A 24,821-nucleotide genomic window follows, 5' to 3' on the forward strand; every position below is an offset into this window, starting at 1 on the left:
CAACCAAAAAAACAGCAGGAGTTTCAAAATCCAAAATATTGCCAAACAGGTGCTTTTGCATTTAGTTTCTTCTGCCATCGTCTTGTCTTTCTCACCTCAATCTTCTTGTCAGTCAGCTCGACTCTCCTCGCTTGATAAATTAAATCAGACTCCTGCAGCTGTTCTGTGATGTAAACAGAGGCAAGCGGGACATTAATTTAATGTAAATCGGTATTCAGAAGTACTGACGCAATTCAGTCAGTACCCTCAAAAGTACAGAGTTCGGTACCCAACCCATTGTATCCACATACAGGTTTAAAGGGGTCCTATTATGCTTTTACACTTTTTGGATGTTAGCCAGTGTGTGGTGTGTTTGTTTGGGCATAAAAACCATCTACAAAGTTACAAATCTCCTTCAAAGGGATATATTTAGTTTTTGAAAAATCCCTTTTCAAGAACTACAACAAACGGCTAGTTTGGACTACAGCATTTGTTTTCCAGATGCTATGATGTCACAATTTGGTCCATTAGAATATCCCGCATACAGAAATTCCAATCGTTGGTGGGTGGGGAGGGATGAGGTGGGGGATTCATCTAACTTTAGCAATGTAGCATGATAGCCACTTCTGGGATGCTTGTGGAGCCACGGGGCGGCTTGGATAAAGGTGAGCATTGACTAAAGTGTCCACAAACTGCTCCAGTGGCCATGCTGGAGCCACGCCATTGACATGTGCGGTATAGAGGGTTGAAACACATGCCGAGCCGTGGCTGATGCAAACACAAGCATCATACAGTGTTGATAGCTTCACTACCCTTTAAAGGAACACTCCAATTTTTTTGGAAATATGCTCCAACTCAACTCAAAACTCAACATTAACTCGGGGGGAGTTGGAGAATGAGCCTATTTCCAAAAAAAAGTGGAGTGCTCCTTTAAGGCCTGTTCACACCAAGAGCGATAACGATAACTATAAATACAACAATAACTATTTTTTGCGGCCACACTAGTGAACGATAACTCTGTTTGTTGCATTTACACAACTTCAACCAGTAGATGTCCTCATCATGCACGTTTCGATCGCATCTAAACAGTGAATCTAGCTTATAAACTATTTGATCTTTAACTAAGTCAATGTAGTGGAAATAAAAACAATACGGACTCTTTTCTACTGCAATTTTAAAGGAGGCAAGACATGTTGTCCAAACTAGCACAGAATTCCTGAGGTAATTTTATGTTTTATGTTAGGCTACTCTGTTTGCTACAATGTCGCCTGCTATTTCAAATGCACAACACAAGCCTTTTAAGTTTGAATGAAGTCGTTTAGCTGTCAGTGTTTTATCGTTCATCAGCTGTAAAAAAATAGTTCTGAAAGGGATCGCACTGTATTGTTATCGTTATAGTCGTGGTGTGAACTCTGCTATTCTTTTAAATTTAAACGATTTTTATAATGTTATCTTTATAGTTATGGTTATTGTGTTAAAGTTATCGTTATCGTGCTTGGTGTGAATGTTGGTGTGGTGTTTCGGCCATGTAAATAGTTAAATAAATTAGCTCAATGATAATATCATCCATCGCAGGGCTGTCCATACGGCGAATCTGCAGAGGTAGGAAAACTATTTTTGGTACAAAATGGCTAATGTGATGCAATATCAGTAAAATCCAATAGACCTCGTTTCATTTGTGCCAGCCTGGGAAAAGGCTATTGTAATAAGGTAAATTATGTGAAAAATAGTAAATACTTCTTTTTAAAAGACCATAAAAGGACCCCCTTAAAAAAAGCTTAGCTAGGATACTGTAACACAAATATACACCACATTCTGTTGATTCCTAATTATCCTTTTTCTGTCATTCATTAATGATATAAACAGTGGCATTGTTATATTTTATTTACAGATGGTTTCAAATAAACTTTCTCTAGCTATGCCAGCTCAGAAAGGATTGCTTAAAAAATATATACAGCACATTCTTAAACAGCCTTCTTTAATGAGTCTTGGTTCATCCATCACACGTTTTTCTTTCAGTTTGAGTCACAGCCTGCCATATGCACAGGCTTTGTGCAGTGACATCACAGGTTAGCAGAAGCGTTAAATTATACCATGAAGATGAATATTCCGGACAGCAACACTAGTAGACATTTCGTAGGTGTAATAATGATTCAGTACTTCCATCACAAATCCATTAACGCAACAAATGTGCAGTGAATGTTAAACATGGAAAGACTTTTTTATCTGGTTTTGTACTCAATCTATAATGAGTTAAGCTTATAAATATGGCATTGATATGGATCTTACTTCTTTGGTGCGAAAGCGAAACACAACACTTCTCTTTTTCAGTTTATTCATAGACTGTTTAGCACAAAATACCTGGCCACAGGCGAGTAGATCTACAACATACTGAAGACATCAAAACCACTCTCATTGTGTATTACGATTAGACTTATTTTCTTTTTGTTCATATGTAAATAAGAAGGCTGTTGTGTGAGAATGCTGTACTTACCTGTGTGATCTTACTTTTGTTAGAGGCAAGGTCAAAAGATCATCTCTTTAAATATTTTACTAATGTTTTGAATCATAATTTGCCTTCATGTCTGTGTTTTTTACATTCTGCAAGAAACAAAACTTTGTTTTGTTTTATATAGCAGATGGTATGAGTAAAAAAGTGTCCTGACAAGAAAATAATTGACATTTTTTGCGCACACATGACTGTACCAGATGCTTATGGCCAACAGTTGCTTAACTGTCATGTAATTTAAAGTTTGTGGGACTATATCGAAGTATGCTGACAAGTGGCTGTCTTTATTGAAAAGTTTTCAGCAAAAATAGTTAAAACTGTTTATAGAATCAGGACTGGTGGCTTGTAAGTTGCTTGTTTATCTGACATTATTCTGCCCATTTGCACTCTGAAAAGAAAAAAAAATGTTGTGAAATGTTTATTTTGAACATCATCTTGACATTTAAAAAAAAAAAAGTCAAAAACCATTAATGATCATATATGTTGCATTACATAAATTAGACAAAAACATTAACATACAGTCAAGCCTGAAATTATTCATACCCCTGACAAATTCTGACTTTAAGTTACTTTTACTCAACCAGCAAGTTTATTTATTTTTTTGACCGGAAATGACACAAGCTTCTCCCAAAATATATGTTGTACAAGAGGCATTATTGTGGTAAAAAAAAAAAAAAAAATTGGTTATTTTATTTACATTTGAACAAAAAGTGGCATGTCCAAAATTATTCATACCCTTTGCAAACTGGCATAATCTATGGGAAAATCCAAAGTTCTATACCATTCCAAATAGTCCAAGCTGTTCTAAAGCATCCTATTTACCCTGATTCATTGGGAACAGCTGTTTTAATCAACTCAACAGGTGAAAAACAGAAGCTCTCTGCTGTTGGTTTGTGGACAGTCATGGCTAAGACAAAGGAGCTCACTGAGGACCTGCGGCTGCGCATTGTGGCTGCTCACAAGTCAGGAAAGGGCTATAAGACCATATCTAAATGTTTTGAAGTTCCAGTGGCTACAGTGCAAAGTATTATTAAAAAATACTAGACGTTCCGCACTGTGAAAAATCTCAGAGGACGTGGTCGGAAGCCAAAAGTGACACCTGTTCTGGCCAGGAGGATAGTGAGAGAGGTAAAAAAGAATCCAAGGATCACCACCAAGGCCATCCTGATGAATCTGGGCTCTGCTGGTGGCAACATCTCAAGGCAGACAGTCCACAGACACTGCACACGGCTGGGTTCCACGGACGCAGACCAAGGAGGACACCACTTCTCCAGATCAGGCACACAAAAGCCTGCTTGGCTTTTGCAAATGCTCATCTGGACAAAGAAGAAGACTTCTGGTCTTCTGTTTTATGGTCAGATGAAACAAAAATTGAATTGTTTGCCCACAATGATGTAGCCTTCATTTGGTGTAAAAAAGAAGAAGCCTTCAACCCTAAGAACACCATCCCCACTGTCAAACATGGTGGTGGGAACCTAATGTTTTGGGGGTGTTTTTCAGCCGGTGGACCAGGCAACCTAATCACAGTAAAAAAAGGAGCAATACATCAAAATTCTCAACAACAACATCAGGCAGTCTGCAGAGAAACTTGGCCTTGGGCACCAGTGGACATTTCAGCATGAAATGACCCAAAACACAGTAAAAGTGGTGAAGAAATGGTTAGCAGACAAAAACGTTTTGCAGTGGCCCAGCCAGAGTGAATGGCAAGGAGACCCTCCAACCTGAAAGTGTTGGAGCTCATTGCTAAAGACGAATGGGCAAAAATACCAGTGGAGACACGCAAAAAGCTGGTCAGCAATTATAGGAAGCATTTGATTGCTGTAATAGCCAATAAAGGCTTTTCTGTTGATTATTAAGAAGGGAATGAATAATTTTGGACATGCTACTTTTTGTTCAAATTCAAATAAAAGGTAAGTAATTTATTATCTTCTGGGAGATATCTGTGTCATTTCTAATAAAAAAAAACTTGCTGGTTGAATAAAAGTAACTAAGTCAGAATTTGTCAGGGGTATGTACTTTATAATGAGATGAATCAAAAAAAGAAGACATTCCAGCACAGGGACTTGGATACATGCTTTTATAAACAGATTTTTTTGTCATTGGTACAATATAAGAACAATAAACCTAGAACTTAAAATGTTGTGGATCCCCGTTTATTTAATTTACATTAAGTAGCTGTAAAATGACTTTTTACAAAAATATCAAAAAGCTTTTTTAATTAGTTTTACAGTAGTCATTGACAAATTCTGGCAGTTTGCAATGTACATAAACAACGCTGCTTAAAATAAGACAGTATAGGGCGCATTTGATCAGTTATGCTCATAATCGAATTCATTTAAAGACTCACCGGTAGAAGGCAGTAAGGTTGAAACTGATACCCTGTGTTTTTAAACTGTCATATTTTACCATTAGAGGGCAGCAGAACAGCTTTATAAAGTGCCTTCCTGTTTCATTTTAAGCGGCAGCACTTGAGCAAGGTCTAACTCATCATAAATGCTATTTATAAACAGACAATACAAGCGTAAAACTCCAAGATGGATCAAAGGATCAGTGGCTTGTGCACAAAAAGCTTTGACTGTTTTTGTCTCCGACATGTATTGTATACTCATGCAAATTAACGTGAAGTTATGAGACTGACATTCCTTTTTAAACACACTTAACACTTACAAAGAAGAGGTGTATAGACATACAACTGAAATCACCAGTAATAAATGCTCAGTTTTTTTTAAAGCAGTTACGTAACTTTTAGAGTTTTCACACATGATCTGATTAATTTAAGAACATTTTATAATAAATAAAAGTATTTCACATTAATTTATTTTACATTAAAACAGTGCACCATGATGAACACACAAAACAGCTATATTTACAATAAAATACAAAATGTCTTTAACCTAGTCTACATACTGAGGCTATTGGTATTTAGCTGATAAATATGTAATGCTTTATAAAGTCAATGTGCTTTTATGTTGTTACTACAGTACCTTTGTATGTGCGTGTGTTTAACTTTATGATTCAAAAGTAGGTGGCAGTGTAATATAGAAGCACTCAGTGTCTGGCCTTATTATCCATAGCATACTAAATCAACTCTTTAAGTAAGATAATTTAATAGTATTAACTTTTTAAACAGTCTTCTAGCATCTCATGTTTTCAACAAAGTGGCTAACGGGCTGAGATTTGGGGGTAATCCGACAACAAATCCTTGTTAAATTGGCAGTGTGAAGTGTATGCCCCCTTTATTGCCTACAAACTACTGAGCATATCCATTAAATTGCCTAGCAAAATGCAATCATGAATGATTTTTAACTTTTGAGGGCATTGGCAATTTCTTGGCAAGCAGAAAGCACCCCATTAAATAATTATGATCTAAATCATTCTGGACTTTCCTCACAATAACCTCCAAAATAGTACCGAGATGAAAATTACCCCATGATTTATTCACCCTCAAGCCATCCTAGGTGTATATGACTTTTTTCTTTCAGACAAATACAATCCGAGTTATGTTAAAAAATATCCTGGCTCCTCCAAGCTTTATAATGACAATGAATGGGTGTTGAGATTTTGAAGTCCAATAAAGTGCATCCATCCATCATAAAACGTGCTCCACACAGCTCCAGGAGGGTAATAAAGGCCTTCTGAAGCGAATCAATAAGTTAAATATCCATATTTAAAATTTTATAAACCATAATCTCTAGCTTCCTGGCATTCCAGTAGATGATGTAGGACATAAGCGTAGCCTAAGCTCCGGTGAGAATATGCTAGTCTTGTGAGAAACACCAACCTCCAGTCGCCAACACAAGTCTCTTTTTGACTTATATCAAAATCTCTACACCCATTCACTGTCTTTATAAAGCTTGGAAGAGCCAGGACATTTTTTATATAACTCTGACTATATTCATCTAAAAGAAGAAAGTCTTATACACCTAAGATGGCTTTTGGGTGAACTATCTCTTTAAGAGCATCATTTAACTTTCATTTTCTGAAGAAAATTGCATGGTAGCATTTTTAATGGTCTTTATATATCACTACAAGCTTGGCCTTCTCACATGAGAAAGTTACGGTACCTAATGCCAGCCAGAAGTATGTAATTCATCATGAATGTCTTAATAAATGTGTAAAATATCCCAAGACACCAAAAGTACGGTTAAATTATAAATAGCTGCTGAGGGAAACCACCCCTCAGCAGCTACATTATTCATTGCTCCCATTAAAATCCGAACCCAAAGTCTGGTATTAGAAATGTATTTCAGTTTGAAATAACAATAATGTGCGTTTAACTCTTTTAAACTGTCAGCGTGTCCATGTTATATCATCTTCATGTTGAACTTACGTGCCCCTCCTTGACCCCCGCTGGCGGCGGGACCATCTACCTTCCTGAATGAATACTCGACTGAGAAATTGTTCTTGTGCTGACCTCGTCCTCGGCTCCACACAAACAAGAGAATGAAACAGAAAAGCACAACACCCAGAAACATAATGCAGCCCATTGCTGTGGACACCAGGATGGTCTTGAGGTCCAATGTGAACTTGAGGAAGACACGCGTGTCGTTTAAATTCGTGTCATTAAGATCACCCACGTAGTAGGTGCGATTGGCTGCCAGAGCACTATCCAATGGCAATCCACTGACTGTAAGAGTGGCAAAGTAGGTATCGTTGCCACCAGCATTGCTTGCTATGCAGATGTAGGTCCCGGTGTCTGTTACCTGGGCGTAACGGATCTCCAAGGTACCTTCAGGTAGGACAATCACTCGCCCAGTGCTTTTGGTGGTAATACGTCGACGCTGAGGTGAAATCCAAAATATGACCGGAGTTGGATCTCCTTCTGCTTGACATCCAAACGAGACAACCTGGCCTTCACGTGCCGTCAGTTGTTGAAGCTTCCGATTGCGAATTTTAGGCCGCTGACAGGTGAAATGGTCAAAGAGCGCAGAGTCCGAGAAGGTATTGAGTGCCTTTCCTCGCAGTTCCACGGGTGTAGAGCAAACTGGTGACTTTCCGTCAAAGTTAAGGGTCTTCCTGCGCTGCAGGATCCACAGTAGCCGGCAGTCGCAGGACAAAGGGTTGCCATCCACACGCAATGTCTCTAGTGTGTTGACTGAGTGGAAGGAGCCTTCCTCCAGGGTCACTAATCCGTTGTTTGACAAGTTGAGCAATCTTATCTGTTGCAGGCCTCCAAGACTGTAGGGTTGCACTGATATCAGGTTCGTACCAACTAGGTGCAGTTCCTTCAAGCGAATAAGATCCCGCAAGGCCCAAGACTCAAGAACTGAAATGGGGTTGTAAGACAGATTGAGGCTAGCCAAGTGAACTAGGTTGCGAAGGGCTCCCGTAGGCACGGTGGAAATGTTGGTGTTGGTAATCGAGAGCCAGGAAAGGTTGAGACCTTGGAAGCTGTGTGGAGAGATGTACTCAAGGAAGGGCCAGTGGTCTATCTCAAGACCCCGCAGTCCACCAAGTTTGCGGAAGTTCTGCTCTTCCAGCGAAGCGATACTGAGGTAGCGTAATCGGAGAGTCACCAAGCCGCGAAGGTAGGAAAGAGACTGTCCAGTTATAGAGGTCAGATTGCACCTCTCGATGGTTAGCTCCCGGAGCCCCACCAATCCCAGGAAAGCCTTGTTTGAAATGTACACCAGGTCATTATCGCCAACCTCCAAATTGCGGAGGTTCTTCAAATCCTGGAAGGTGAAGTCCAATAGGATGACTAGTTTGTTCCCACTTAGGTCCAGAGTAGTGAGATTGGAAAGACGTGAAAAGGCACCCATAGGCACGAGTTTGAGCTGGTTAGCTCGTAGACGCAACACCCTAAGGTTAAGCAAACTAGAGAAGGCATTAGGCTCCAAAACACTGATGACATTCTCACTCAGGTCTAGTTCCTGAAGTCTCGAGAGAGTCGCCAAGTCGTTGTACTCCACCCAGCGCAAACTGTTGCCGCTCAGATCCAGCAGCCATGTGTCAGCCGGGATGCCTCCAGGAATAGAGCCCAGCCGCTTGTTCTGGCACATCACGGCTCTCTGATGAGGGATACAGTCACAGCGCTGCGGGCAGCTCTGGCCATGTGTTAGGGATGCAGCGATTAGGAGCACAAACAGCCCCGGTAAGCTCAGGCGTGGACAACCCGCCATGCCCCTTCCCTACCTTACTGGGGCCGAATCACTGCACCTCACACCTAGAGAAAAAAAACACAAAAACAGGGATTGGTTAACTACAACTTTGCAATTCTCTTCTAAAATCACTTCTACAGCAGTACTCTGAGTTAAATGATTACTAACAGATGAGCATGACGACTACTACTGGATAAACATGGATTAACAATCTTGAGGTTAAAAGGATAGCTCAACCAAAAATGAAACTTCTGTCATTAACCCTCTGGGGTCTGAGGGTTTACTCACCCTCATGTCATTCCAAACCATGTCAAAGAAAACAAAAATAACAACTACAATTTCTTCTCTTTTGTGTCAAACATTATTCTCGTAGCTTCATAAAATTACTTATTTGAACCACTGTTATCACATGGACTATTTTAACAATGTCCTTGCTACCTTTCTGTGCCTTGAACATGTAAGTTGCATTGCTGTCTATGCAAAGTCAGAAATCTCTCAGATTATCAAAAATATCTTAATTTGTTTTCTGAAGATGAACAAAGGTCTTACGGGTTTGGAACAACACAAGGGTGAGTAATTAATGACAGAATTTTCATTTTTGGCTGAATTATCAGTTTAATATCTGTTCACACCAAGATGAATATTTGTCGGAAACTGAACATTGCTTTGTGTTTACCGGGGTACCTGGGGTGTTTCTGCTTTTCTATAAGCTTCACATACTGTCAGAGAGTGAATTTGCATTTTCATTCACCTACTCTGCCATTCTTCTTGCGTGGATCTGAATAGACAGCAAGATGATTACATTGCACCAAATGTCCATGAACAACATTCATCTTTGTGAGAAACAGGCCTTTAAAACTGTAAGCAGGGTTTGTACAGATACTGCAAAATCAAATTCCAGGACTTTCAAGGACTTTTCAAGCACTACTTTTTTGATGTTCAAAGACATGAATCAGATATCTCACTCATCAAAACAACGTCTTCTCTTTCAAATTCTAAAAAAGATAGATAAATAAAAACATACTAATAAAAATGGCAAAAATAAAATGAAGAACATGCAATATATTACTACTAAAGCATTACAAAGCATACTACACTTTTACTATAGTAAAACCATGTTTTTTTGTTTTGTTTTTACAACTGTCCTGCCTACCTTATATTTTCTACTGTTTAAGAAAAATATCAGAACAAATATCAGATTTGTGAAATCACTCCGAAATCCTGATCTGAAACAAATGATTCACGTACCATCATTTCAGATCAGGACTCATCAGAAATCATTTGACTTAGATTAAATCATGATTTAGATCAGGATTTGGCAATCTCAAATCATTTGATTTGAGTAATTTAATTCGCAAAATGATTCATGAACCCGTTCCGTTCTAAATAAAATGATTTGAGATCCGTGCTCCAAAGTCCTGATATGAATCAAATGATTTGCAATACGTGAAGCAAAAGATTTGTGAATCTGGCTCCAAAGTTCCGATCTAAAGCAAATGATTCACGATCCATGCTCCCAATCGGCAATTGATAATCATTTGATTTAATTCCTTCAATTCGCAAAATGATTCACAAACCTGTTCCTTTCTGAATAAAAAATGATTCGAGATCCGCGTTCCGAAGTCCAGATAGGAATTAAATAATTTGAGATAAGCGAAGTTCCAATCTAAAGCAAATGATTCGTGATCCATGCTCTAAAGTCCCAATCTGAATAATGATTCGCGAATCATCATTTCAGATCAGGACTCGAAGCATGGAGCACAAATTATTTGACTTAGATCGGAACTTCGCATATCGGGAATCATGATTTAGATTGGGACTTCAAATTGCCGTTCAGAAATCATTTTATTTGAATCATTCAATTTCAATCATTCAGTTCGCAAAATGATTCATGAACCTGCTCCATTCTAAATCAAATGATTTGAGATCTGTGCTCCGAAGTCCCGATATGAATCAAATGATTACGATCTAAAGCAAATGATTCACAATATACAATTTAAAGATCCAATCTGAAATCAATTATTTGCAATACACAAATCCGATTGGAGTGCTTCAAAGCAGTGAATCATTTTTTGACGCAATGGTTTAACTGATTCTGAGTATCGAAAATGTCCATTTTACCCATCACTATGAGCTTTTTAAAATGTTGAATGTTGAAATTCGAAAATGAATGGCTCTTTTAATTTGATCTGATTTTTGCTAGTAAATCGCTTGAAATTAATGATCAAAGTCATGAGTGAGAGTCAATCAGAGAAGTTCAAGCATAAATGATTTGGTTCAAGTATAAGTTTGGATAAGTTTGATTCGGTTCATCTGTTCCTCTTTTTGTGTCTTCAGCCACGTTTACACGACATGAAATAAGGAAAAAAGTATGATGTTTTTGAAAAGTTATGTGCTTATTGAAAATGATTGAAAACTTAGATACATTGCCTTTGAATAATTCAAGCACTTTTTAAATACCTCTTCAGGAATATTGCTATTTTCAAGGGTTTTCCAGGCCTTAAATTTCAAGTCAAATTCAAGTAGACCTACTTCAAGCACTTTTAAGTATCTTCTGAAACCCATATACGATTCAACCATTTAAATAAATAAAAAAGTAGTGTTATTTAAGGTTAAACGCAATATAAAACAAAAAAAATTGAAGCACACAGCTATTTTCACAGAAATGGTAATGGACGAAAGTAGAAAAAGCTTTAGTATATCATGAACAGTTTACACATGAACAGGCTGAAATCTCAGAAGACCGTCTTTAAAATCATCTTCTTTTTTATCTTTGTAAGCCAAGAAATAAAAGCACTATATCGAGCTTTGAGCGAAGCATGGCTTCATAGCTTCACGATTGATTTGTGCTAGTCAGCATTTTAACAAAAGACTGAAAAAAAAAAAAACTTAGATAAAATATACATTAATGTTAACTTGGTCTTTGCAATAGACATCCCAGACAGTGCATTCTGACATGAACCAGGCCCACTCTGGTGCTAAAGTTAAACATAATGAGACTTACCTACAGATCAGAAGTTTAATAGTCCAGTGCCTTATTACCAGGTTGTTATTGAACAGTGGCATTTCAGATGGACCCCACCACAACCCTTCTTCTCCCTCCCCCATCATCTCTGGTAACCCAAACGCATGGCCAGCCCCTGGTTCAAACCCATATCAGTTGACACTATGAAGCTGTCCAATCAGTACAGACCACCTCTTCAAACAAAAACTGGACTGCATAGGATCGCTATAAGACAATCAGCAGCGTGAGGTGAATAGAAAACTATTACTGAGACTATTATGACTCAGGTGTCAAAAGCTTGTCACGGGTCATTATGTCAGAAAATCATGAATACTAATAATAGGTGATGATTAATACCCTGCCACTTTTTTTCCACCCCCACTGTCTCTCCCCCTCAAGAGATGTCAACAAAGCACATTTCAACTGCTTATTAATTTTAATTGGCTTCAGGAAAGTGCTCTCAAATTAATTCATATGTCCATGCAGATGTGCAATAACTCCAAATGGTTGGAAAACAAATACTGTAACTATACCACTGCATAGATAGACATACACTAATAAAGACAATTCTGCCCTCACCCTCACCCTCAAGTCATTCTAAACCTGTATGACATTTTTTCTCCAGAACACAAAACCAACATTGGACCCCATTGAGTTTCATTGTATGGACAATAAAAAAGTGACATTAGGGTGAGCAAAAATTAATCAAATTTAACTCAAATTTTGTCTTCCCCTGTGTTGGAATTTAAACGGAGCTGACCTCGACCTGAAAGTTGTCAGGAGTAAATGAGAGACACGGCTACCTTTTTGCTCTGTTGTTCACCTCAGCAAGGTAGCATGTCACCTGAGAATTACATAACAGCTGTTAGTCGATACGTGAAGGGCAAATCAAGCAATTAGTGTATATTTTCCCGTAACAGCTGTTGAGAGGCTGGTTAAATATAAAATAGCAATACAAATGAAGATCAATTTTCTAAAAACAGACTGAGAAATGGAAAAGCTCGGATACAAAATATACAGTAGACTCTAAAAAGTACTTGGGCATTTTAATCACACTTATAAATGTCTAAATATCATTGCATTAGAAGGAAAAATAGCACACCAACTGGATTATAACACCATCCCAGGGTATTAAGACTTGTATGGCTTAATATAATGTAATTTTTTTTTTAATTTTTAATTTTTTTTGTCTTTTACAGAAAAATGAAGTAGAAAAGCCTGTTTCCAACACTGGATAAAAAAAAAAAAAATTGTGACTTCTCACATTTCTGACTTTTTTTCTCAGAATTGTGAGATATAAACGCACAATTGCAAGTTATAAAGTCAGAATTGCGAGATATAAACTCGTAATTCTATGAACATATCAGTCTTTTTTTCTCCTCAGAACTGAACTTTCTAACTCGCAATTGTTTATATCTCACAATTCAGAGAAAAAAAAAAGGCAAATTTGCGAGTTACAAAATTGTAATTGTGAGAAAAAAATTATTGCAAGACACAAAGTCGCAATTTCGGGAAAAAAAAGTCAGAATTGCAAGTTTATATCTCGCAATTCTGTCTTTAATTCTCGCAATTGTACGTTTATATCCCACAATTCTGGGAAAAAAAGTCAGAATTGCAAGTTTATATCCCACAATTCTGGGAAAAAAAGTCAGAATTGCGAGTTTATATGATGCAATTATGAGAAAATACATAGAAAACCCATAAAAGATTTATGCTATTTTAAAAAATCAACATTGTTTTATACATATTTTGGACTATGGGGGGTGCCATTATTATGATGCCTAAAAAAATGGTTGCACTTTGTGAGTTACTGGTGCTGCCTGTTGGTATTTTAAAAACTATTTAAAAAAATAAAAAATACTGATACGGTGCCACATTGTGTGGCTTTTGGTTGTAATTTTGAGTTAAAGGGCAACAAGAGAAGCGCAGTCTTAACTGTTTTCCTAGCGATAAGTAGAGGACAAAAAAAAAAAAAGGGAAGATGCGTGTGGACGAATAAAACTTCCTAAAGACCCGTCTCTTTGTTCTCTCCACTTTAGCCCTGAAACCTTTGAGGCTTTTAGTAGACCACAGCTACTGAAAGAGCTTACAAATGGCAAAGACAAGAAACTTTAGATGCCATCCTGGCAGGATGTGAACATGCCAATGCTTCGACACCGCAGCCACTGAAAGAGTTTCTCAGGGTGGATTTCACTCGATATCCAGGGGTGTTTAGACTCCTTGTGGGAAAAAAATTAAGCCTACGCTTATATCCATCTCCACCTGTAAGCTCTTTCAGTAGCTGTGGTCATAGTATTTGTATTTTATTTTTTCGAGTTCTGTATTCCTAGTTGTGTTGTGGTAAAAATAGCAAAAGGTAGCACCAGTAGCTGACCGAGTGCAACCATTTTACCTCACCAAAATAAGCCATATAAGTCTCACCTATTCTTGGCAGACAAAGAAACTGACAATTTTGGAGCATTTTGAAGAAAAATCCCCATCACTCGAGTATCATCCACATAAAAGTGAAAGGTGAAAGTAATCTAAAAAGTTAACCAAGAGGATAAACGCAGATACTAAAACATAGACTGCCCAAAATGTATCCTTGAGGAACACCAGATTGCACAACAACAATATCAGACTTGCAATCACCTATAACATCAAACTGCCTGCGATCTAATAAACAGGATTTAAAGCAGCTTAGGGTGTTTTCACACTTGTAGTTCAGTTCGTTTAGTTCATTCGGACTGGACCAAAAAGGAAAATTATACATTTGGTCCTGGTCCGCTTAGCGTTCACACTGGCATTTTTGACAGTGAACCTAAAGAGACCCAACCTAAAGGCATAGTGATACGTTCACAATCAGATTGGTCTGGTTGAATGATGAATATTTCGTGACAGAACTCAAAGAACACTCCAAACAAAAGGAAAGGTGTTTCTGGGTGTATGACATCAAAGTACCCATTCACTGATTGGTCTGCCTAGCGGCACTTTAAGTCAACTACACCTAATTCCATCTGCTAGACTAAGTGCGCTCATTGTTGCATGAATATGATTCTATTTTCACCATCTGCAAACTCACAAAGAGCTCATAAAAGGCACTTTACCTCCTCGTTTGCCCTCTGCTCATTTTGTTTTAGATACACCGCTTGTTCCTTTTGTAAAATCATGTCGCATAGCATCACATCTTGTCAATACTTCCTGTTTTTGGTTCGTTTAGAAGTATTTGGTCCGCGTTGCATTCATATTTCAATCGAACCGCACCAGAGTTAGATTGGAAGCGGACTTAGACCCATCCTTTTAACGGTCTCGTTTGGTGCACACCAGGGTTTAGATGGCAACGCTTACACTTACTCAAGTGAACCGCACTAACAGAGCAAACACACCAGACTTCATTTTAATCAAACCAGACATGACAAGTATGAACACACCATTAGTCCACCATCAGAAACACCAAACCCAGACTCCAAGATCAACCCAGATCAATAAGAATCAAAATAGAAAGAAAGCAAGAGTCAGAAGTGATTAACAAGTCATTCGTGTCAAGTCACTTAAAGGCAGGCTAGGAGATTTGGTTTAATAACATTTTTTGTTATGCTGGTTGAAAGTCTCTTGAAATCGCCTACCATTACCTTCAACTACCTGATTTCATGACGAAAACGTACCTGTGGGAATTTTTCCGCAAGATGTGAAATACGTACCAATAATTACATATCACTGCAGTTTCCAACAAAAAATTAACACTAGAGGCGGTAAAACAGAAAGCACAGGCAATCGTTTTCATACAGTTATGATTACAGCTCCATAGGTTTCACTTTCTGGATGCTCGGTAGCTCAGCCGACAAAGAATTGGACTTAGGATGCAGAATTCTTGGGTACAAATCCCGTTTAAAACATAACTCATGATGAAGGAGCTGAAAGCTTTTTCTTTGTCACATTCGCTTTTGTTCATACTATCAGGTAGGTTTAGGTGTAGTGCAGATGGTTATTTTAGAGTTATAGCGCCACTCAGTGGACATTTCAAGTCAGAACTGTGGTTACACAAACAAAACCAGCGTCACATAAAACGTACCATATGTATGTTCATCTGTTCCAGGGAAAAAACACTCTTTTAGTGCCACTCAGTGAACATTTTACATCGAATATGTCACGAATAGTACATGGCGGTACGAATTTCGCATTTTGAGAAACAAGTACAAGTACGTTTTCGTCAGGAGATCAAGTTTGAACTTTAACTAATGCTGTTTCAGTGCTGTGTAATTTACAAAATCCAGACTGAAAGGACTTTTTTAAATTGCTCTACAATTTTTCTTTCTGATAAGATAAGTGTTCTTTTTGGGTGTTTTATGAAATCATAAGAGGCCTAAGATAAATGAATCCTGGAATCATACTATTTAGAGCAAGTCGGAGTGAAAGGAAATGAGAAACATTCAATATTTTTGAAGCCGTGCTTGTTTTGAATGTGAAAAACACTTAACTAGGTGGTGCTTGATGTTTCTGTCGAATCCAGGATATTGTCCTACATAAACAAGACCAGGTTTAATGATGAGAATGGAAAAAATAGTAGCATAAGCACAGACTGATATCGCACAAACATCAGAGAGAAAAGTCTATCTGGGTTGGAAGAAAAAAATCTTAGACAGATGATACGGACCGGGAGCAATTAAGGCAGCCTAGTACCTTAATTAGAGAGAAAGCACATTAAAAGGAATAATGAACGCACACTAGAAAGGGGGAAAAAAAAAACTCTAGGGCAGGTGCAAGAACTCGTGGAGGGGGCCGTGAGCTGAAGGGAAGTGTGTGGAGGCGTCAACTTTCCCATATATCACTTGTTCTGCACTAGTTTAGTGCTGCTGATGGCACTCTTCAACTCACATCGATTTCAAATGCTGCCCACACATCTCTTTACATAACCGTATGAATCCTCCTCATTCTGTCTCCCGCTGCTCCGCAAGCCCATCTATCAACTGCAGCTCGGGGAAACCCGACAGTGGCCCGTGAGGAGACAGTCAGACAGGATGAAGCGGACCGAGGATGAAGGGGCAAATGTCGAATGTTCAGGGTGAATGTCGACTCCCTGGAGGTGCTGTCTCAAGAGGACGTCGTACTTCACACAGGCAACGGTATCCTTGGCCAAACAAAAGCCGACAAGGGCATCAACGTGTTGTTGGAGGACAGAAGCCATCAGAGACCGGGGACGTTCTCAGATTCAGCCGACGTTTGGGAGTTCAAGGAGATGACGAACAAGGAGCAGGGACTGCGGAACGCTGACTTTATACATGCTGACTGTGTGAAGAACAAACGAGTGTGGCTTTTTGGAAGCCATTTTGAGAACATTAAAGGGACAATTTTGACCAAAAAATGATCCTCATGTTGTTCCAAACCTGAACAACTTTCATATGTCTGTGGGAAAAAAAGTGAGAGGTTTTTTTTTTTTTTTTGGTCCACACACTGAAAGTCAATGTGGTGCAAATGTTTTAGTTTATTTCATTTTCAAAAACCTTCTTAAAAACACCTTCTTTTATGTTCCACAGAAAGTCATACAGGCTTGTCAACATAAACAAGACCAGGGTTGAAACACTGAGTAGATAAAAAAGATTATAAAGTAATCAAATTTAACAGAAGCTAAGCTTGTTTACCCTCTGCTGTTCTTCAGAAAAATTCTTTGGTTTTTCACCATGTTTGTGTATTTGAACCCTTTCCAACAAGGACTGTATGATTTTGAGATCCATCTTTTTACACTGAGGGCAACTGAGGGACTCATATGCAACTAAGGTTCAAACGCTCACTGATGCTTCAGAAGGAAAAACAATGCATTCATTTTCATTTAGTACTGCCCTTCAGAAACTACAGAAGATACTTACAAGACAAAGTCAGATTACCCTGATTTACCCTGATCTTCAAACTCAAAAAGTTTTCACCCCCTGGCTCTGTTTTCTGAAATTGATGATTAATTGTTATTAATCTAACCTAACATTAAAGTTTTTAAATATAGTTTTATATTGAAAATTCAATATTAAGATAATTTTAAGTAGTGCTGTCAATCGATTAATTGCAGTTTTTTCTTAAATTAACTACGATTAATCGTGATTAATCCCACCTAACATTAAAGTTGTTAAATATACTTTCATATTTAAAATTCAATATTAAGATTTATATTTAGTGCTGTCAATCAAATAAAAATTAACTTATTACACATCTTTTTCTGAAATTAATCACAATTAGCAGCAACTCATTAATCGCACATTTTTACTGACATTAAGCACGATTAATTCCACCTAACATTAAAGTTTTTAAATATACTTTTATATAAAAAAATCAGTATTAAGATTAATATTAAGTAGTGCTGTCAATCGAATAAAAATTTACTAATTAATTTACTAATTACACACTTTTTCTGAAATTAATCTCAATTAATGATTAATCCCACCTAACATTAAAGTTGATAAATATACTTTTATATTGAAAATTTAATATTAAGATTAATATTTAGTGCTGTCAATCGATTAAAAAAAAATTACTCATTAATTGCACATTTTTCCTGAAATGAATAGCGATTAATTCCACCTAATATTAAAGTTGTTAAATATACTTTCATATTGAAAATTCAATATTAAGTCTGATATTAAGTAGTGCTGTCAGTCGATTAAAAAGTTAACCGATTAATTACTCTCTCTTTTTTTTTTTATTAATCACGATTAATCATGAGTAATCCCACCTAACTTTTAAAGGTTTTTAAAATATACTTTTATATTGCAATAATTTCACATTCATTCTTCAAATGAATGTAGAAACAACACAAAGAATGTATATTTTTAAATTGCTAAATATTGACACTGATATCAATATTACTGAAACTATAGCTATAGTCATTCAACATCAATTTTAACATGTATTAGGGTTGGGCGATGTCGTCCAATTCGGCATCTTACGATGTCTAATGTGCAACATCGCGATGGACGATGGCATCGGGGGCGGGGTGAAGGATGTTTGTGTTAATCAATTAATAACGAATTAATTAATTTTAGCCTACCGTTTCCACCAGTGCTTAATTTGAGCCGGATCCTGTTCCAGAAAATGTAAAATTTTGGATTTTTGCGTTCCAGTTTTTGTTTTTAAAGATCCGGCATTAACAAGTGCATTAGATCGTGACAATAAGTGCGCGCATACGAGACAGGGCAAGCGCGGGTTTATGTAGATGTATTTGGAGGATGTGTGTTGGTCCTTAACATATTTTCGACCTGTCAGCTTTAAGTTCAAAATCGCTCTCATTGATTGCTTACTGCTTAACCCACTCTCTCTAAACGCATTTAATGAGCAGCGGAATGTTTAGAGAGAAAGTGTAATATCAGAAATAATACCACATCAAGCGAAATATTATTATGTATTAACATTATAAACACTTTAAACATAGCTATAAGTTAGTTACCCTGAGTCCAAAACGAATGATTTAAATGTAATGGTATTCTGAACAGAACAGGAATGAAACAAACTATATAAAGTTAAGAAACCAAAACAAAGCAAAACTAAAAATAGCAGGCGTTGGGCTCACGTACCTCTGTATTCCCAATGTATTTGAATGATAAACTGTTATTTATAATGTATACTAGGCTTTGTACTGTACGTTCGTATTTTCGATGGAAAAAAATATATTCTCTTGTTTTTTGTTCCAAGCTCTGTTCGTTATGGTAAAACCATAAAAAAGGCATATTTGGTATAGTGTATTTAATCTAATTTAATTAAAATTATTTTGATTATTCATTTTTGGATGCCTAATTTATTAATGTAAACGAACTAGTTTGTGTAATTCGTTTGGAGTTCACTGTAATTTGTATTGTGATCGCTAACAACTTCCTTGTTATTATTTCCTCATAATAATAATAATAATAATAAAATAACTAAAGATGCGGAAATTGAAAGCATGCATTTCATCTGGCTATATAGTGTGATTAAGTGTGTGTTTTTCGTGAGCGGGTTGCGGCGGCGGGGGCGGGGCAGGGGTTGGGCGGAGAATCGCGATGCCGGCTCACCATCGTGATGTCTATCGGCCATCGCCGATGGACGATGGCATCGTCTATCGACCCAACCCTAACATGTATTACACTATAAAAAACAACAACCTACAATTTAAGTAAACTTAAAACAATCTTCACATAAACCCATTATTTACCAGTGCCCTGCAGCAAGTTGGAAACACAGAAATTAAACTAAATCAAACACAAAATACTAAATTAAATATAAATGAATTCTTAAAGCTATAAAAGTTACTGATTTAGTCTTTTTTCTTGTAATCTTTGATTAACAGTCATCACAGCAATTGGGTTATTAGGTTATTTGGCTGCTATTACTTTAAGAGCTGCCACTGCTGAATGTGACGCGGATCTGCCATGCATGCTTGTAGTTTCAATCACGCTTTATTTATCAGAGCGCAGCGCCGCATATGTGCATGCAACTGAAGAGCACAGAATAACGGCTGACAGGACAGGTAAATACATTTTTACTGACATATGGCCGACAACATTTCATCTGACCACAGTTCACTGTTCTACTGAACTTCTCGTCACCTGTAGCTTTCCCACGCTCGTTTGACTAGTGTCTAGCACTGGTGTGAAGTTGAAACACACGTCTGAAAAGTCTCCCATTTGATGTGGTCATAAAGACGTTCTGCGACTAAATAAACACACTTCTTGTCAAGAAATAAAAGAGACAGAAGTAGCAGTTGTGAACAGGTGGGTATAGGAAGTATTTGAACATGGAAATCATGTCACCTTTAATAAAAGAAGGTTAAAAACATTCATGAAGCTTCACCTGATCTGGTACATGAACAGGAATGCTAATCAGCTAAAAGCTAATGAGAGATGACATGCTATTGTAGGAGCGGCGCAGGACAATCACACACAACTCTTGAGGGGATAGTGTGTCAATTGTGTTTCAGGGAAGATAGACAATGGCCCAGTGCAGCCTGGGAACATGACTTGTTTAACATGCATATTTGATACAGGTGAGAACAAAAAGGCCCTCTATGCTAGCAACAATTGGCATTGCTCAGTTTCCTGATGTGATGAATTATTCAGATTATCACGGTCCATGAACATGACCTACTAGCACAAAGAGACTGGCCACGGCTCCCTGATGGACCAACTCCAACAAGAATAGTGATGTACAGTATTGAACATTTGCTCTTTTATTGGCTCACAATCCTGTGAATAAATTGACGGATGCTCTACTTGGCAGCTGCTTGGCACGACGCTTAATGCTGGCTTAATTCTGGGAGTCGGGTTGGATGACCCGATCCTTGGCTCAAGCTATGGTGCGGGAACTAGATAATTAGGTCAAAAGATAGGCTTGGTACTAACTAAATGTGGCAATCAAGACAGGAAACCGTAAACAGACAACCACTGCTGGCATCGTCTTCATGGTGTCGTTTTCTCGAAGCAAAACTACTTTGAATTGACGTAGACAGGCCAAGGATGGATTACGACTCAGTTTTTTTTTAATTCAAACAATATTATTAGTATTAAAATATATGTATTTCGAATATCTTAAATACATTGAAATATTTGTACATGTTTTTGAGGATTTTTGCACGATAAAGGCCAAATTGCCTTGACCTTGAAAAACTATCCAGCTTTCGAGGAAGCCGCCACTTGGTTTCATTAGTAGATGCACAAATGCTATTTACAGCCAATTTCCATCGACATATGGACAGCACAGTTTCTCCACAGGATGTTGATAATGACATTGAAAACAATGGCTGTTGGCCAGAAAGAGTCACATGAATGTGACTGAGGAGGGAAACCGATGACGTAAGGCTCACCGCGTTCACGGTTTTGTCTGACTCACAGCCCCTCGGGCCACGTCTGACTCATTTACACAACTATAACTGAAAGTCTTCAATAGGCAGCAGAACTAAAGTTCAACTTTGAGATGCAATCTAATGATTTTGTCATTAAAGGGCCGTTTGCCTTTACTTAACAATAATTAAATCTGCCTTTATCACAAACGGCAAGCCTATTTATTTTGGCACTCGTATTAAAAAGGTTACATTTAAAGGGGTCATGAACTGAGAAACCAAATTCCCTTGATATTTTGACTTATAAGAGGTTATTGTACTATAAACACATCTTGTAAGTTTTAAAACTCAAAACTTTCTCGTTAGTCTAAAAACAGCTTATTATTAAAGCCAGTCTGCCAAAACAGCAGGTTGTGGAATGTGCCACTTTGTGATGTAATAGTGTGGCATGTAGCATAAACAATGAGAGGCAAACACAGGTGTACGCAGAAACCAAACGATAAAGATCACTCCAAATACAACAAAACTCTGTACAGTGCCAAGTTGTGGAAGAACAGTCTTTGCATTGCCTTCCTTCTCATCCCAACATTAGGAAATAGTGGACTTTATTTTTAATAAAGTTCTAGACCACGTCAGTAACTTGGTCCTTTGTTCACTTCGTTTTACAGAGGATTTGTTTTTTCCTCACAATTCTGAGTTAATAGGTCACAATTCTGATTTAGAATTGTGAGATACAGTTGAGGTCAAAGGTTTACATCCCACTTTCAAAATCTGCAAAATGCTAATTATTTTACCAAAATAAGAGCAATCATACAAAATGCATGTTATTGTTTATTTAGTACTGACTTGAAGAAAATGAAAGCTGCATACATATAGTCCACAAAAGAAAATAGTAGTTGAATTTATAAAAATGACACCCATTCAAAAGTTTGCATCCCCGATGCATTAAGAGTCAAGGGTGAAAACTTTTGAACCGAATGAAAATGTGTACTTTTTTCTTATTTTGCCAACATATCATTTTTTTTTTTCATTTAATACTTCCCCTTAGAGGCTACAGAAGATAGATGTTTCCCAGACAAGAAAATAAGTTATATTTACCCTGATCTTCAATTCAAAAAGTTTTCACCCCTTGGCTCTTAATGCAAGTTTTTTTTCCTTCAAAAGCATTAGTGAGCATTTAAACCTTTTCTAATAGTTGCATATGTGTCCCTCAGTTGTCAATTTTTGTAATATAACTCAGATTGTATTTGTCTGAAAGAATAAAGTCCTATAAACCTAGGATGGCTTGAAGGTGAAATCTAACTGTTGTTATAAAAGAAAACATTGAATATACTAAGGTTTTCCCGAAACTCACTAAGTCACTGGATGTAGTAGCTCAGATTACAATGATTCTGGATGTCAGACTCTATTATGCCACGACTCATCAGATTTAATGCGGAGCGACATCCTGGAGAGCTCAAATCCTGAAGCATCTCCAGATGTACAGTATTCTCATGAGCAAATAAAATAATTAGTGCCAATGGTATTATCTGTAAAATGTCAAAACGCACACCTCACAATATTTTTCACCAAATATAAATGACCTTCCGCCACGTCGGTATTTCACAAGACCGCTTCCCCTTGTAGTTACGCAGCGGCTAATGAGATCCACTGGGTAGTCCAGGTCCTAGCAACACTGCAGTCAGCATGCATGTGGACAGGGCAATAGCAAAGTAGGTCAGCCATGTATGGCACCCCTGGCATTTGGGCACAGCCAGCAGTACCCGTAAATTAACATCCTCTCTGTAAGCCCCTCCAAATTGAGACACGCCACTGACAGGAGTGCCGCCAGTCACTGGATCCTCAGAGATGAGGAAATAAATTAAGAGGATTACAGAAGTGGCATGACGATTGTGATTACACATGAGTGCGGTGTCATGAACGGCAAACATTTATCACCATGACTTAATGCTATGCAGCTGACCACTAGCTTGGGATAGTTCACCCAAAAATGAAAATTCTGCCTTTAACTACTCACCCTCATGGCATTTCAAACCTGTAAGACCTTCGTTTATCTTCAGAAAACAAATTAGGATATTTTTGATGAAATCTGAGAGCTTTCTGACCCTGCATAGACAGCAACACAACTACCATATTCAAGGCCCAGAAAGGATAAACTAGTCAATGTGACATCCTCAAGAATTAAAGAAAGAAAGAAAATCTCTATATATCCTTATATGTATTAGGTCTAGATTGTGGAGATTCAAGTCACTTTCTTAAAGAAGTTCACTTCCAGAACAAAAAACAAAAACAAAAAAACAGATATTGTACTCACCCACTTGTCATCCAAGATGTTCGTATCTTTCTTTCTTCAGTCGTAAAGAAATTGTTTTTTGAGGAAGACACTTTAGGATTTTTCTCCATATAGTGGACTTCAATGGTGCCTCGATTTTGAACTTCCAAAATGCAGTTTAAATGCGGCTTCGATCCCAGATGCAGTTGTAAATGATCCCAGCCGAGAAAGAAGGGTCTTATCAAGCAAAATGATTGGTTGTTTTCATTTAAAAAAATAAACATTTTTATACTTTTTAAAGTCAAACGCTTATCTTGTCTTGCTCTCCCTGAACTCCGGTTCAAGAGAGTTAGGGTATGTCAAAAAACTCCTGTCTCATGTTCTCCCTCAACTTCAAAATCGTCCTACATTGCTGTTTTACCTTTTTTGTTAAGGGTGTTTGATCTTTTTTTGTATGCTCACTTTGCAAAGACTGGGTCGGTACTTCTGTAGCGACGTAGGATGATTTTGAAATGATTTTTGAAGTTGAGGGAGAAAATACGATGGGAGTTTTTCGACATAACCTAACTGTCTTAACCTAGAATACACAGTTCAGGGAGAGCAAGACAAGGCGAGCGTTTAAGGCGGAGAAGTATTTAAATTGTACTTTTTAATGAAAATAACCAATCGTTTCACTAGATAAGACGTTTCTTCCTCGGCTAGGATCGTTAACAACCGCATTTGGGATCGCTTGAAGCTGTATTTAAACTTCATTTTGGAAGTTCAAACTCAGGGCACCATAGAAGTCCATTATATGGAGAAAAATCCTGAAATGTTTTCCTCAGGAAACATTATTTCTTATCCACTGAAGAAAGAAAGACATGGACATCTTGGATGACAAGGGGGTGAGTACATTATCCAGCATTATACGTTTGTTCTGAAAGTGAACTACTCCTTTAAGATATTTTTGTTGAAATTCAAAAGCTTTTTGACCCTGACACATCAGACAAATTAGCAAACCAAAAAAAAAAGTAGTAAGGACATCGATAAAATAGCCCATTGAAGCAACGAAAAGAAGAAAATCTCTATATATCCTAATATTTATTAATCTAGATTGAGATGCCAGCAAAACCCTTATAAAAACTACCCAGAGATTAATTATCGTAGATCTTTATTACTCAAGTCACTTTTTTAAAGAAAAAAAC

General features: G+C 37.5%; 1 protein-coding gene across 1 annotated transcript in view; it reads right to left on the minus strand.

Annotated features, from left to right (window-relative positions):
• Positions 1–4,551: 4,551 nt before the first annotated feature.
• lingo3a (leucine rich repeat and Ig domain containing 3a) overlaps positions 4,552–24,821 on the minus strand; it is a 46,821-nt gene continuing 26,551 nt past the window's right edge. The window contains exon 2 of the mRNA XM_073844700.1: positions 4,552–8,654. Coding sequence (XP_073700801.1) covers positions 6,793–8,610 — 1,818 coding nt within the window. The 5' untranslated portion in view covers positions 8,611–8,654 and the 3' untranslated portion in view covers positions 4,552–6,792. The remainder of the gene's footprint in view (positions 8,655–24,821) is intronic.

Source organism: Garra rufa, chromosome 7, assembly GCF_049309525.1.
Source record: "Garra rufa chromosome 7, GarRuf1.0, whole genome shotgun sequence".
NCBI lineage: Eukaryota > Metazoa > Chordata > Actinopteri > Cypriniformes > Cyprinidae > Garra > Garra rufa.